Here is a 16,264-nt window from a genome sequence, read left to right as displayed (position 1 = left end):
AAGAGAATTGGAGACAGGAAGAGAATCGGAGCTAGCGAACGCTGGAGAATCGGGGCTACGGTGTTTAGCGCATGCGCAGGCCTTGCATGTTTATGGCAGCTCTTTGATACTTTATTGATGTCACAGATGGAGAAAGTGTTAATTAGGCAATGTGTAAATTATGTCGGCTATATTTATGTAAAATACATTGAAATAAATAATTGTAATGATGATGATAGAAATGATAATAACGATTATGAAAGATTTGACAAAGCAACAGAACAACAAGTAGTAAATTGTGTATATTTATAGAAAATACAAATAAACAAAATAATGATGATTTTGATGATGATGTAAATTATAATAATTATAAACGATCAGATTTAACTAAACAAAAACACAACAATTGACTATTTACAAAATGTACAATCTATGATAATATTTATAGGCCTATATATTTACACACAAGGCAGCCAAATATAAGATTTAAATAGGTTAGTTCCTCATAAAGCCATTCTTTTCAGCGAAAAAACGCAAAAGAAAACATCCTCGTGGGTAGTTTGCACTCCATATGACTGGAATAAGCGGAAAAACAATTAAAATTATAAGTAGATATGGTTTAAACACATAAATTGTACCGATCATTAAAATATTAATACATTTTAAAGCCGGTCGAACTTCGCGCCTGTAAGACGCATGCGCAGAAGTACTAAATATATAGTGCTGAGTTAAAACAAACTTCTTTCAAAACAGTACTTTTGATTTTTATTAAAATGATGTTATACAAAGCATTATGTCTGTGTCAAGCTATTTTTTTATTCGACTCCAACATATTAATTACTGTCTTCTAACTGTCCCCGATACGCTGCCACAACTGTTTTCTAACTGTCGTAAACATAAATTGGCCATGCGAAGCTTGCGAAGCTTGCGAAGCTTGCGAAGCTTGCGAAGCTTGCGAAGCTTGCGAAGCTTGCGAAGCTTGCGCATGCGCTAAACCCCTGTGTCCAATTCTCTTCCTGTCCCCGATATGCTGTCTCTCGCAGTTTCTCTCTTCCTTTCAACCACCTCAAACAGTGGCTTTCTTTTTCGGTTAGGTTTTTCAGGGTTCTTTTCTGCCATTTCTGAAATAATTCTAAATACCAGGAGTACAGAACTAGGTCGTAGTGTATCCTTCGTCTTCGGCGTAATGGCGGACTGCTGGCCAAACTGCGTGAGAGTTACGCTTGGAGCCGACGTAAATAACGTACTTGGGGCATATACGCTAAATGTTTGATTGACAAACCAGTAGCCAATCGACTTTGGAAAGGTGACAAAGTCGACTGGCTAATGTTTTCCAGGCCCCACTACGGCCACAGTTTATGGATATTATTTTTTTTTTTGTTCAGTAGAAGTGAGAAAACGGCAGTTGACCAATTACCATTGGTCCGATGCTTGCATGTAGCATCATGTTAGCATTCTCTGTTTTTTTATGTATTTATGGTCTGTTGAGCCACTTTGCTCCTCTCCATGACTTTGTATCTTTATTTAGTAGAAACTATATTCATATTTCAGCGTTTGTTAAAGTAGTTTTTGAAAAATTAAAGAAAGTTTAGATTTTTCTCCAAATTGTTTTCCCCTTAACTGTTTTCAAAAATGACCATATATGGGCGATTCCAGAGATGCCGTCTGTATCTATATTACTATAGATTAAATGTGGACATAAATAAACTGTTGAAAAGACGTTTTGAAATGATATTATTTAGACTTCATTAAAGGTAAAGTAAGTAAATGGACTCTGACCTCTGACCTCTGACCTGTGCCAGGTGGAGACGATCGGCGACGCGTACATGGTGGTGTCCGGTTTGCCGGTGAGGAACGGTAAACTCCACGCTCGGGAGATCGCCAGCATGTCCCTGGCTCTGCTCGAGCAGGTCAAGACCTTCAAGATCCGCCACCGGCCCAACGACCAGCTGAGGCTCCGCATCGGCATCCACACAGGTACCGGCTAACGGGGCCTTCTCCTTCTAGCTGTGGCTTCTGAACCGGCTTTTAGATTCATGAACATCTCAATCCACACGCGCCAAGATTCACGACCCACATCTTTGTTTGGAGGTTGGTCTAGTTAGCATTTGCGAGATCGAGGCCGACGTCCATTTATATTAAAGAACATCAATTTAGTCCTGTTTATAAGGTGTTCATTGCAAATGTAGAAAGTTTTAGCAGTTAGTTCTTTAACCTCTTAACTCCCGCCTGAACCGAGAGGATCTTTTTCCTCACGTCATCAGATTTTTTTTTGTGGGTGTTCAACTCATTTTTGTAACTTTTTTGTCATTTTTTCATCAATTTTTTTGTCACATTTTTGTCATTTTTTTGTAAATTTTTTTGTCATTTTTTGTCTAATTTTTATCACATTTTTGTCATTTTTTGTCTTTTTTTTTTTGTAAAATTTTTATCACATTTTTATCAGATTTTTGTCATTTTTTTGTCATTTTTTTGGTCAAATTTTTATCAGATTTTTGTAAATTTCTTTGTCATTTTTTGTCTAATTTTTATCACATTTTTGTCATTTTTTTTCATTTCTTTTTTGTAAAATTTTTATCACATTTTTATCACATTTTTATCACATTTTTGTCATTTTTTTGTCATTTTTCGTCACATTTCTGTCATTTTTTCATCCATTATTTTATCACATTTTTGACAAATTTTTATAATTTTTTGTCATTTTTTCATCAATTTTTTATCAATTTTTTGTCATTTTTTGTCACATTTTTGTCCAATTTTTATCACATTTTTGTCACATTTTTGTCATTTTTTTGTCATTTTTTTAATCACATTTTTGTCATTTTTTTGTCATTGTTTAATCACATTTTTGTCACATTTTTGTCACATTTTTGTCATTTTTTTATCACATTTTTGTCATTTTTTTAGTCATTTTTTCATCATTTTTTTGTCATTTTTTAATCACATTTTTGCCACATTTTTGTCATTTTTTTATCACATTTTTGTCACATTTTTGTCATTTTTTCATCATTTTTTTGTCATTTTTTTAGTCATTTTTTTATCACATTTTTTTATCACATTTTTGTCATTTTTTTGTCAAATGTTTATAAAATTTTGTCACATTTTTGTCATTTTTTCAACCATTTTTTGTCCATTTCTTGTGACATTTTTTCCACTCTTTCATCAGTTTTCCGTCACTTTTTTGTCAATGTTTTCTCACTTTTTTGTCACATTTCCATCAGTGTTTTCGTCTCAGTTTTGTCGCTATTTTCCCACCTTTTTTCCAGAAGCTTTTGTACTGGGGAACATCCAAACTGGAGAAAATGTGCTCGGTTCAGGCGGGAGTTAAGGCGTTAATGATCATTTTTCTAATTCATACATTTGCCAAGAAGAATGGTAGCCCGGTGAGACCAGAATGATTCCCCTCTTTACACACAGGTGTTTATGTGTTTAACAACCTGATAACTCCTTTGTCTGTGTCTGTTTATGTCTTCTCTCTCTAAATGAGGGTAGTCCGCCCTCTCTGCCTCTCCATTATAAACACCACGGCCATAAGCGGCTTTTAAACATGCCCAGGTGCCAACTTTGTTATGAGGAAGAGGGGTTTTAAATGATCATCCCCTGGTCATTCATACAACAATTATTATTCTCAACGGTCTGCTGCTTTCCACATGATTAATGCAGTTTATACAGCGGGTCTGTTAATAACATACCGGGAGAAGTGTTTTACTTCGACTGCTACGGTTTACTTTGGTCACTGCTTTTAAAACAGGGAGTCTGATGTGTCCTGGAGTCCATCACCGAACCTCCGATCCAAGCCAGTGCTGCGACAGTAGGCGTCATGATGCTGTTAGCGAAAATGGTGGATTTTGACAATTAGCCGAGCACATTTTCCCAGTCCAAAAGCTTCTGGAAAAAAGGTGTGAAAATAGCGACCGAACTGAGACGAAAACAATGATGGAAATGTGACAAAACAGTGAGAAAACATTGACAAAAAAGTGACGAAAAAATGACAAAAAAATTACTTAAAAAAAACGGAAAAAATGACGAAAAAATGACGAAAAAATGACAAAAATGTGACGAAAAAAATGACAAAAATGTGACGAAAAAAATGACAACAAATGACACAAAAATGACATAAAAAAACAAAAAAAATGACCAAAAAATTACATAAAAAAGACAAAAAAATGGACAAAAAAGTGACGAAAAAATGACAAAAAAAATACTTTATAAAAACAAAAAAATTGACAAAAATGTGACAAAAAATGTGACAAAAATGTGACAAAAAATGACTAAAAATGACATAAAAATTACATGAAAAAGACAAAAAAAATGACAAAAATGTGACGAAAAAATTGACAACAAATGACACAAAAATGACATAAAAAAAACTAAAAAAATTACAAAAAAATTACATAAAAAAGACAAAAAAAATTGACAAAAAAGTGACCAAAAAAATTACATAAAAAAGACAAAAAATGGATTGGAAATGACAAAAAAAGACAAAAATGAGTTGAACAACCCCCCCCCTCAAAAAAAAAGATGGAAAAAAATCTGATGACGTGAGGAAAAAGATCCATTTACATGAGTTTTGTAGATCTCAGCTTTCAAATGAGGTGTTACACTGGCCTACAAGATTTGGGTAAAGCTGAACTGGAGAAAATGCTCTCGGTTCAGGCGGGAGTTAAGAGGTTAAAGGGATATTTCAGAATTTTTGACATAGGGCCTCATTTCCTAGTTATCCAGAGTGTTGTTGATTTCTGGAGATTCATTTTTTATTTTTGTTATTCATGCAATTCTTATATTTGAAGAGTTTCGTGGTGCTAGGCTAGTGCATGTCTATGGTAACTAGTAGCCTGCATTAAAAACAGTCTGACCCAAGCACAGAGCACCTGAGGCAAATCACTTATAACACCAGACTAACCATATAAATCTGGATTATTATTTTTTTCTGCTGGATTTTTGTCATTTTTGCTGTTTTTTTGTCCCTTTTTTGACACTATAAATGTCTGTGTTGACTGAATCATTTTGGAAATAAAACCATTTTGCATTTAAAATAACTTATATTTGAGCATCTTCCTGGTTGTAGCTACGCAGCGGTGGAGTGATCTGCTCGGTTACCGGATCTACAGTAGTTTGTTTACTTGGCATTACTACACGTGGAATTCACAAAGGAGCTTTCTACAAATCAGATATGGCTACTAGTTACCATAGACATGCACTAGCCTAGCACCACTAAACTCTTCAAATATAAGGACTGCATGAATTAAAAGAAACAAAATTAGAAATCAACAACACTCTGGATAACTAGGAAAATGTCAAAAATCCTGAAATATCCCTTTAATGAGAGAGGTCTGCTCCTTAACGTGTATCAACAGCCGACTGACGCTTCATGTTCAAAGCAGAAACAAAGAAGGGAAAAACTGAACTTCCTGCCATTGCTCCACTTTAACAAATGCAGAGTTATGAATATAGTTTTCTACTAAATAAAGACACAGAGACAAAGAGAGGAGAAAAGTGATTCAACAGCCCAGAAATACCTAAATAACGGACAATGCTAAGACAAGAAAAAAACAAAAAATCGAAACAACCCTTGACAATGTGTTTCTATGCATGGATTAATAACACAGTCTTCTGTATCTGTGCTCTCCCCACAGGGCCAGTGTGTGCCGGAGTGGTGGGGCTGAAAATGCCCAGGTACTGTCTGTTCGGAGACACCGTCAACACAGCGTCGCGCCTGGAGTCCAACGGAGAAGGTAAGACACGAGCAGAAAGAATCTAACAACGTCAAAACCAAATGCACTTTCTCCACTTTGCCATTGTCGTCACTTTTCATTTCCCTTATGTGTTTTTGACACTTTTTTATTACTTTTCTGCTGGATTTTTGTCGATTTTTTTGCTGGATTTTTGTCACTTTTTTATTTTTTTTTGTCACTTTTTTGTTGCTCTTTTGTCTTTTTTTTAATGGATTTTTGTCTTTTTTTGCTGGATTTTTATCTTTTTCTGCTGGATTTTTATCAATTTTTTTGCTTGATTTTTGTCTTTTTTTTGCTGGATTTTTGTCTTTTTTTGCTGGATTTTTTTCATTTTTTTGCTGGATTTTTGTCTTTTTTTTGCTTGATTTTTGTCTTTTTTTTGCTGGATTTCTGTCATTTTTTTGGCTGGATTTTTGTCATATTTTGCTGGATTTTTGTCATTTTTTTGGCTGGATTTTTGTCATATTTTGCTGGATTTTTGTCATTTTTTTGCTGGATTTTTGTCATTTTTTTGCTGGATTTTTTTCATTTTTTTGCTGGATTTTTTTCATTTTTTTGCTTGATTTTTGTCTTTTTTTTTGCTGGATTTTTGTCTTTTTTGCTGTTTTTTAATCACTTTTTTGTTGACTTTTTGTAGTTTTTGTCGCTTTTTTTGTCACTTTCTAGTGCTTTTTTGTTGTGTTTACATCCTCATTTTCTTCTCGTTTTTTGCCTCTGTTTTGAAGAAGCTTTTAGATATGGAGAATTTGTCATTTTTTTGTTTTTTTTGTGTCAAATTTTTATCAAATTTTTGTCATTTTTTCGTCATTTTTTTGTCACATTTTTATCACATTTTTGTCATTTTTGTCACATTTTTATCACATTTTTGTCAATTTTTTGGGTTTTTTGTGTCAAATTTTTATCACATTTATGTCATTTTTTTGTCATTTTTTTGTCTGTTTTTTAATCAATTTTTTGTCACATTTTTATCACATTTTTGTCATTTTTTGTCACATTTTTGTCAATTTTTGTCAGTTTTTTGTCATTTTTTCGTCAGTATTTTATCAATTTTTTGTCATTTTGTTGTCACATTTTGTCACATTTTTGTCATTTTTTGTCATAATTTTGTCATAATTTTGTCATTTTTTGGTCACATTTTTATCACATTTTTGTCTTTTTTTGTCAATTGGTGGGGAGGTGGGGATTGTAATCTCGTGATCCAGCACTCCCGTCCACTGTGCGAAGGTTCCAATGCCGAATCGTAGCTACAACCAAAGCTTGTCTTGGCAGGTTTCAGGTTCCAGACGCCGTGTGTTTGTCTGAGGCAGGTGTTTATTTAAGTCTCGATATACGACCTACACATTGCATTTTCAAGCTACACAGCCTATAGGCTTGTTATATTTAGATGATCTGATGAAAGACGCATATATTTTCACCAATAAATGCTCATATTTTGCTCTGTTTTGTTGGATGAAACAGTACACAGTGTGGCTTTAAGCTTCTACACAGGCCTGGTGTCGCTCTCGTCCTGTGGTGCCCGTCTGCTGACGCTGATGGGGGGTATTGATCTTGCGTTTCCTGTATTGGACCTGCCCTGGTGAATAATTGATCGCACTTAAAGCCTTCTCCGCCTGTGCTTAGTCTGCACATCCCCCTCCCGGCGTTCATATTCACTCCTTCTTTCCTTTTCCAGTTTTATTGAGGATTTAGGTCAAGCTCTTTGTAGCCTTTGTGTGGAGTCAGACAATGAGATGTCCAGCAAATTCAATCAGCGGAATTTGTTCATTGAATTGACTTAACCTGGATCTTCCACCTGGTCCAGCCACAGCAGCGTCTGAAAGTTTTATTATAGGAGATTTGGTTGAATATTTGGTTGAATGTTTGTATATGACTAGGCGTTAATTCAACCTGGGAGCCGAATTTCAGCATCACCGACCTTTAGCCAGTGATCGCCTCCGTGAGGGCCACACCTCCACCTCCAGCAGCCCCGCTTTGATCTCTTACCACCCGCCAAAACCACATGCATTCTCTCCACTTTGCCATTGTCGTCACTTTTGATTTCCCTTATGTGTTTTTGTCACTTTTTGATTACTTTTCTGCTGGATTTTTGTTATTTTTTGCTGGATTTTTGTAATTTTTTTGCTGGATTTTTGTAAATTTTTTGCTGGATTTTTGTCTTTTTTTGCTGGATTTTTGTCATTTTTTTGCTGGATTTTTGTCATTTTTTGCTGGATTTTTGTCACTTTTTTGTCAAGTTTTTGCTAGATTTTTGCTGGATTATTGTCTTATTTTTGCTGGATTTTTGTCGCTTTTTTGCTGGAATTTTGTCATTTTTTTGTTGGATTTTTGACATTTTTTGCTGCATTTTTGTCATTTTTTGCTGGAATTTTGTGGGGGGTTTTTTCTGCATTTTTGTCATTTTTTTTTGCAGGATTTTTGTCATTTTTTTGCTGGATTTTTGTCATTTTTTTGCTGTATTTTTGTCAAATTTTTTTGCTGTATTTTTGTCGCTTTTTTGCTGGAATTTGTCATTTTTTTGTTGGATTTTTGACATTTTTTTGCTGGAATTTTGTCTTTTTTTGCTGGATTTTTGTTTTGTTTTTACTGGATATTTGTCACTTTTTTTGCTGGATTTTTATCATTTTTTGCTGGATTTTTGTCTTTTTTGCTGTTTTTTGGTCACTTTTTTGTCAAGTTTTTGCTAGATTTTTGTCTTTTTTTTTGCTGGATTTTTGTCGCTTTTTTGCTGGAATTTTTCCTTTTTTTGTTGGATTTTTGACATTTTTTGCTGCATTTTTGTCATTTTTTGCTGGAATTTTGTGGGGGGGTTTTTCTGCATTTTTGTCATTTTTTTTGCTGAAATTTGTCATTTTTTTGTTGAATTTTTGTCAATTTTTTTTGCTGAATTTTTGTCAATTTTTGCTGTTTTTTGGTTACCTTTTTGTTGAGTTTTTGTCATCTTTGTCGCTTTTTTTGTCACTTTTTAGCTTTTTTTGTTGCGTTTTCATCCTCATCTTCTTCTCGTTTTTTGCCTCTGTTTTGAAGAAGCTTTCAGATTTGGAGAATTTGGAGAAAACATGTTCAGGTGGGAGTTAAGGGGTTAAGCCTCCAGCAATCATGGCTCATTCGCTTCCCAGATGTGCTGCGACCCACCTCCACCCCATCTCCACCTCTTCTGCCCACGGCTTCTCCCTGCTGCTTTCTTCACGGGTCTAATATGTAAATTCAGTCAACCAAAAAGTGCTACAAATTGTATTTACAAATGACACGTCCTGTTGCAGTTTACGGGACCGGGTCGTCTAACGGTGCTGTCTTTGTGTTTCAGCCCTGAAGATCCACATGTCCTCAGCCACCAAAGAAGTCCTGGATGAGTTTGGATACTTCGATCTCCAGCTCAGAGGAGACATAGAAATGAAGGTATCAATGAGTTACTTAGTATTGTTTTAACTTATTGTCTTGTATAAAACAGCAGAAGTGTGTCCTTTATACAGACACGTCTAAAAAACCACGTCACAGGTGTGTTACGTACAGGAGGAATCACATGGGAGACGAGTCCAGGAAAAATTATAATTCCATAATATACTGAAGTGATCACGCCGTGTTAACCTCTTAACCCCCGCCTGAATCGAGAGGATCTTTTTCCTCACGTCATCACATTTTTTTCCATCATTTTTTTTTTGGGTATTCAACTCATTTTTGTAACTTTTTTGTAACTTCGTAATTTTTTGGGTCATTTTTGTCACATTTTTTAATCACATTTTTGGCATTATTTTGGCATTTTGTCATTGTTTTGTCAGACGAAAACAATGATGAGGATGAGACAAAAAAAGACAAAAAAGACCAAAAAAAGACAAAAAAAGACAAAAAAAGACAAAAAAAAGACAAAAAAAAGAGAAAAAAATGACAAAAAATGACAAAAAATTACCAAAAAAAAGACACAAAAATGACAAAAAAAGACACAAAAAAGACAAAAAAGACAAAAAGATGACAAAAAACAAACAAAAAAATGACAAAAAAAGGGACAAAAATGTGACAAAAAATGTGACAAAAAAGGACCAAAAAAGGACAAAAAAAGGACAAAAAAATGATAAAAAATGTGACAAAAAAGGCAAAAAAGACAAAAAAGACAAAAAAATTACCAAAAATTACCAAAAATTACCAAAAATTACCAAAAAAAAGACACAAAAATGACAAAAAAAGACACAAAAAAGACAAAAAAGACAAAAAGATGACAAAAAACAAACAAACAAATGTGACAAAAAATGTGACAAAAAATGTGACAAAAAATGTGACAAAAAATGACAAAAAAATGACAAAAAAGGCAAAAAAATAAAATAAAAAAAAAGTCAAAAAAATGACCAAAAAAATTACAAAAAATGACCAAAAAAAAGACAACAAATGTGACAAAAAATGACAAAATGAGTTGAATACCCCCTCCCCCCCCAAAGATGGAAAAAAATCTGATGACGTGAGGAAAAAGATCCATTTAGATGAGTTTTGTAGATCTTATCTTTCCAATGAGGCGTTACACTGGCCTACAGGATTAGGGTAAAGCTGAACTGCAGAAAACGCTCCCTGTTCAGGCGGGAGTTAAGAGGTTAAATCTAAGCCCAGTTCCTTTGTTTTCATGTCAGAAGATTGACGGTTAAGCTGTCAGCCATCCATGAGTTTTCCACCCTAGAGAAAGTCAACATTAACTTCTATTTCACGCATAAAGTTGTTGCATCCACTTGATTAACTATTGAAAATGCTCTTTTAGAAATTCAAAATCTCTACGGCCATTAGATATGCCTCATGCTGTCACTAATATTCATTGAAGGAGACAAATAAAAGTACAAAATAGAGATTTTCAACATCATGGGACAGAAACTAGTCTCTCCAAACAACCCTGAATCTACCCCGTTCAGCTGACGATATTCGGACGTCTCTACAGCCCTTTAGCTGATGTGAGCGTCCTTGAACGTATCCCCTGTCAGCCATATTGATCGTCCTGTTCCTCTGCGCAGGGCAAAGGGAAGATGAGAACGTACTGGCTCCTGGGAGAGAAGACCGACGTGTACGTCATCTGAGAGGCCGCCGCCGAAACCCCCGCCAGCAGTGTTGATTTCGACCACCCCGAGTGCTGGTCAGCGTGTTATTCTAGCTGGCAAAAAAACAAAGCTAATGCTACACGCTAAGGCTTTGGCTGTGTCTGAATGTCCGACCTCCACCTGGAACAACACTGCTTTCACGCCAGAGTCAAAAAAAATGGCTCGGAGTGTTGCGTCTTTGCTCAAGAGGGCGCTATCGGTCGTTTAGCGGCTCAAGCTAAAGGTCTGTAGCTAACGTTAGCGACTTTTTACCGTAGCGGTGCATAAACAGCAGCTGTGGATGTGACTGTTTCAGCTCGGTCTGATTCTAAAGGCCGTTCATTATGTTCAAGGCCGGTATAAGACATAAGCACTAGGAGCACATGGCTAATTAGCATCCATAAAGCAAAAGTGCACAGAAGAGAGCAGATTCAGGACAGTAGATTCAGGAGAGCAGATTCAGGACAGCAGATTCATTACAGCAGAATCAGGAGAGCAGATTCATTACAGCAGATTCATTACAGCAGATTCATTACAGCAGATTCATTACAGTAGATTCAGTAGATTACAGTAGATTCATTACAGTAGATTCATTACAGCAGATTCATTACAGCAGATTCATTACAGCAGATTCATTACAGCAGATTCATTACAGCAGATTCATGACTGTAGATTCATTACAGTAGATTCATTACAGCAGATTCATTACAGCAGATTCATTACAGCAGATTCATTACAGCAGATTCATTACAGCAGATTCATGACTGTAGATTCATTACAGTAGATTCATTACAGTAGATTCATTACAGTAGATTCATTACAGTAGATTCATTACAGTAGATTCATTACAGCAGATTCATTACAGTAGATTCATTACAGCAGATTCATTACAGTAGATTCATTACAGAAGATTCATTACAGTAGATTCATTACAGCAGATTCATTACAGTAGATTCAGGAGAGCAGATTCATTACAGTAGATTCATTACAGCAGATTCATTACAGTAGATTCATTACAGCAGATTCATTACAGAAGATTCATTACAGTAGATTCATTACAGCAGATTCATTACAGTAGATTCATTACAGCAGATTCATGACAGTAGATTCATTACAGTAGATTCATTACAGTAGATTCATTACAGTAGATTCATTACAGTAGATTCATTACAGTAGATTCATTACAGTAGATTCATTACAGTAGATTCATTACAGCAGATTCATTACAGTAGATTCATTACAGTAGATTCATTACAGTAGATTCATTACAGTAGATTCATTACAGTAGATTCATTACAGTAGATTCATTACAGTAGATTCATTACAGTAGATTCATTACAGCAGATTCATTACAGTAGATTCATTACAGTAGATTCATTACAGTAGATTCATTACAGCAGATTCATTACAGTAGATTCATTACAGTAGATTCATGACAGTAGATTCATTACAGCAGATTCATTAAAGCAGATTCATTACAGTAGATTCATGACAGCAGATTCATGACAGTAGATTCATTACAGTAGATTCATTACAGTAGATTCATTACAGTAGATTCATTACAGCAGATTCATTACAGTAGATTCATTACAGTAGATTCATTACAGCAGATTCATTACAGTAGATTCATTACAGTAGATTCATTACAGTAGATTCATTACAGTAGATTCATTACAGAAGATTCATGACAGCAGATTCATTACAGCAGATTCATTACAGCAGATTCATTACAGAAGATTCATTACAGCTGATTCATTACAGTAGATTCATTACAGCAGATTCATTACAGTAGATTCATTACAGTAGATTCATTACAGCAGATTCATTACAGCAGATTCATTACAGCAGATTCATGACAGTAGATTCATTACAGTAGATTCATGACAGTAGATTCATTAAAGCAGATTCATGACAGTAGATTCATTAAAGCAGATTCATTACAGTAGATTCATTAAAGCAGATTCATTACAGCAGATTCATTACAGTAGATTCATTACAGTAGATTCATTACAGCAGATTCATTACAGTAGATTCATTTAAGCAGATTCATTACAGTAGATTCATTAAAGCAGATTCATAACAGTAGATTCATTACAGCAGATTCATTACAGCAGATTCATTACAGCAGATTCATTACAGTAGATTCATTACAGCAGATTCATTACAGTAGATTCATTTAAGCAGATTCATTACAGTAGATTCATTAAAGCAGATTCATTACAGCAGATTCATGACAGCAGATTCATTACAGTAGATTCATTACAGTAGATTCATTACAGTAGATTCATTACAGTAGATTCATTACAGTAGATTCATTACAGCAGATTCATTACAGTAGATTCATTACAGCAGATTCATTAATGCAGATTCATTACAGTAGATTCATGACAGTAGATTCATTAAAGCAGATTCATTAATGCAGATTCATTACAGTAGATTCATTACAGTAGATTCATTACAGCAGATTCATCACAGTAGATTCATTACAGCAGATTCATCACAGTAGATTCATTACAGCAGATTCATTACAGTAGATTCATTACAGCAGATTCATGACAGTAGATTCATGACAGCAGATTCAGGACAGTAGATTCATGACAGCAGATTCATTACTGCAGATTCATTACAGCAGATTCATTACAGTAGATTCATAACCACAGATTCATTACAGCAGATTCACAATAATCTTCAGGGGCATCGGAACTAATCCAGTCATGAAATCCGATCCGATACTCTCAAAACACCTGGATCGGCTCCTGACACCGACACTGATTATCAGATCGGGTCATCCCTGGTTGCAATGTTGTGTTTAATCCAAAGACCTATCACTGTCTGTTCTCCTCTGACTCTTTCATCACACATTCTACATTGACCTGTGTGGTGACCTCCTCGTTCTGTCTCTCCGGACGTCTGGACATTCGGGCACAGCCAAGAGAGTTTAATTCAAATCAAATAAAAGTCTGGACTCAAAAAAAAAACATCCCGGAAACAAGGCAAAGCTGTGTTGGTTTGTGAAAGCTTCTCTGAAATCATTTCAAATCCACCTTTTATGTTGGGGATAAAAAAAACAACAACATAAGGACACAGAGCCAATGTATATTATTGTGATTATTTTGTATTATTATTATTACCTATAGTTTATTATTGAGACGGACAAGCCAGAATTCTATGGTAGCATTTGTGTAGCTGTCGAAAAACGTAGATGTTTCGGTCTTGTTCATGGTTATTATTATTATTGTCGATGCAAAAATGAACTAAGATCATAAAGAGATATGTAGGTCCCGGCTTCCTCTGGGTGAAAGCAGAAGGGGAGCAGATATGAAAGCTCTAAATTATTCCAAGAATGTGATCAGAGCCACGGGGAAGTTGCCGTTCTTCCTTACGAACAATTTACTGTCAGAAGTCGATCGGGAGACATTTTGTTTTGAATGGAAAACTACATGAGTGTGTTTAGGGATTGCTACGATCTGTTGAGGGTCTTTATTGGGGGAACAGCTCCCCCTGGTGGCCGTGTTTTGCCCGTTTGAGGTTTCTTTAAGCTCTTCACTCCCGCCTGAACTGAGAGCGTTTTCTCCAGTTTTATCCACATCCTGTAGGCCAGTGTAACAACTCATTACAAAACTCATGTAAATGGATCTTTTGCCTCACGTCATCAGATTTTTTTCCATCTTTTTTTTTTGGGGGGGGGGGGGTATTCAACTCATTTTTGTAACTTTTTTTGTCAATTTTTTGTCACATTTTAGTCATTTTTTTGTCATTTTTTTGTCATTTTTTGTCATTTTTTGTCACATTTTTTTGTCATTTTTTTGTCATTTTTTGTCATTTTTTTGTCATTTTTTTGTCATTTTTTGTCAAATTTTTGGTCATTTTTTATTCATTTTTGTCAATTTTTTGTCAATTTTTTGTCAATTTATTGTCAAATTTTTTGTCATTTTTTTGTCATTTTTTTTGTCATTTTTTGTCATTTTTTGTCATTTTTTTGTCTTTTTGGGTCATTTTTTGGGTCATTTTTTGGGTCATTTTTTGTCGTTTTTTGTCAATTTTTTGTCCCTTTTTGTCACATTTTCGTCACATTTTTGTCAATTTTTTTGGTCATTTTTTGTCATTTTTTTGGTCATTTTTTGTCAATTTTCTTTGTCAATTTTTGGTCAATTTTTCGTCATTTTTTTGTCATTTTTTTGTCATTTTTTGTCATTTTTTTGTCCATTTTTTGTCACATTTTTGTCACATTTTTGTCATTTTTTCGTCACATTTTTGGCAAAGTTTTCTCACTTTTTTGTCACATCATCATTGTTTTTGTCTCAGTTCTGTTGCTATTTTCACACCTTTTTTCCAGAAGCTTTTGGATTGGGGTAAAGCCAAACTGGAGAAAATGTGCTCGGTTCAGGTGGGAGTTAAGGGGTTAATCTGTTAATAATCAGCCTCAGCGTTTGGCCAAATCAAGGATTCTTTCAGTCTTAAAACGCACCTTAGCGTTAGCAATAGCAGCTACAGATTAGCTGCTGAATGAACCACGTAGGCCTGTGTTGCTTTCACAATCGACAAAACGATTTAACTTAACATTTAATATCGATAAAGGGGACAGAATAAAAGCTGAAGTGACATTTTAAACCAACCAGCGTAAAAGTTCCACCAGCAAATGCGACTGATGATGATCACAGTTTAAAAGAACTACAAATGAACAAAAGCTACGACAGCAGGACTCGGCCAAAGTTCTTCTTCTACTCTAAAGACGTGCAGGTCAGCTACGGTCAAAGTGTCCTGCAAATTCAATTCAATTTACAAATAGATGATTATGTGACAGATGCTTGTTTTAATAATGGGAATGTTTATGTTCTAAAGCACTGGCATAACAGACACAGCAGGTTATATTTGTTCCCTATTGTTTCACAGACAATGAACAAAAATTAAACTCTTACCTCCCACCTGAACCAAGCACAATTTCTCCAGTTTGGCTTTACCCCCAGTCCAAAAGCTTCTGGAAAAAAGAAGCTTTTGGACCAAACTGAGACGAAGAAAATTATGGAAATGTGACAAAAAAGTGAGAAAACATTGACAAAAAAGTGACGAAAAAGTGGTAAAAATGTCACAAGAAATTGACAAGAAATTGATGAAAAAAATGACAAAAATGTGACAAAAAAGGACTAAAATGTGATAAAAATTTACAGAAAAAATGACAAAAATGTGACAAAAAATGGACGAAAAAATTACCAAAAAATGACAAAAATGTGATTAAAAAATTGACGAAAAAATGACAACAATTTGATAAAAATTGACAAAAAAAATTGACGAAAAAAATGACTAAATTGTGATAAAAAATTGACAAAAAAATGACAAAAAAATGACAAAAAATTGACAAAAAAATGACAAAAATGTGACAAAAAATGTTCAAAAAAATGACTAAAATGTGATAAAAATTGACAAAAAAATGACAAAAATGTGATAAAAATTGATGGAAAAAATGACAAATGTGACAAAAAATGTGACAAAAAATGTGACAAC

The 16,264-nt window shown here is 34.6% G+C and overlaps 1 protein-coding gene across 1 annotated transcript in view; it reads left to right on the top strand.

Annotated features, from left to right (window-relative positions):
- Positions 1-10,808, top strand: part of npr2 (natriuretic peptide receptor 2) — a 149,470-nt gene extending 138,662 nt beyond the window's left edge. Inside the window, exons 19-22 of the mRNA XM_079581235.1 lie at positions 1,782-1,956; positions 5,616-5,714; positions 9,019-9,110; positions 10,700-10,808. Of these exons, the coding sequence (XP_079437361.1) occupies positions 1,782-1,956; positions 5,616-5,714; positions 9,019-9,110; positions 10,700-10,762 (429 nt within the window). The 3' untranslated portion in view covers positions 10,763-10,808. The remainder of the gene's footprint in view (positions 1-1,781; positions 1,957-5,615; positions 5,715-9,018; positions 9,111-10,699) is intronic.
- Positions 10,809-16,264: the final 5,456 nt, after the last annotated feature.

This window comes from Gobius niger, assembly GCF_951799975.1.
Source record: "Gobius niger genome assembly, chromosome: 22".
In the NCBI taxonomy this organism is placed as follows: domain Eukaryota; kingdom Metazoa; phylum Chordata; class Actinopteri; order Gobiiformes; family Gobiidae; genus Gobius; species Gobius niger.
The sequence above is the reverse complement of the archived record's forward strand: the minus strand, read 5'-3'. Positions and strand labels throughout refer to the sequence as shown.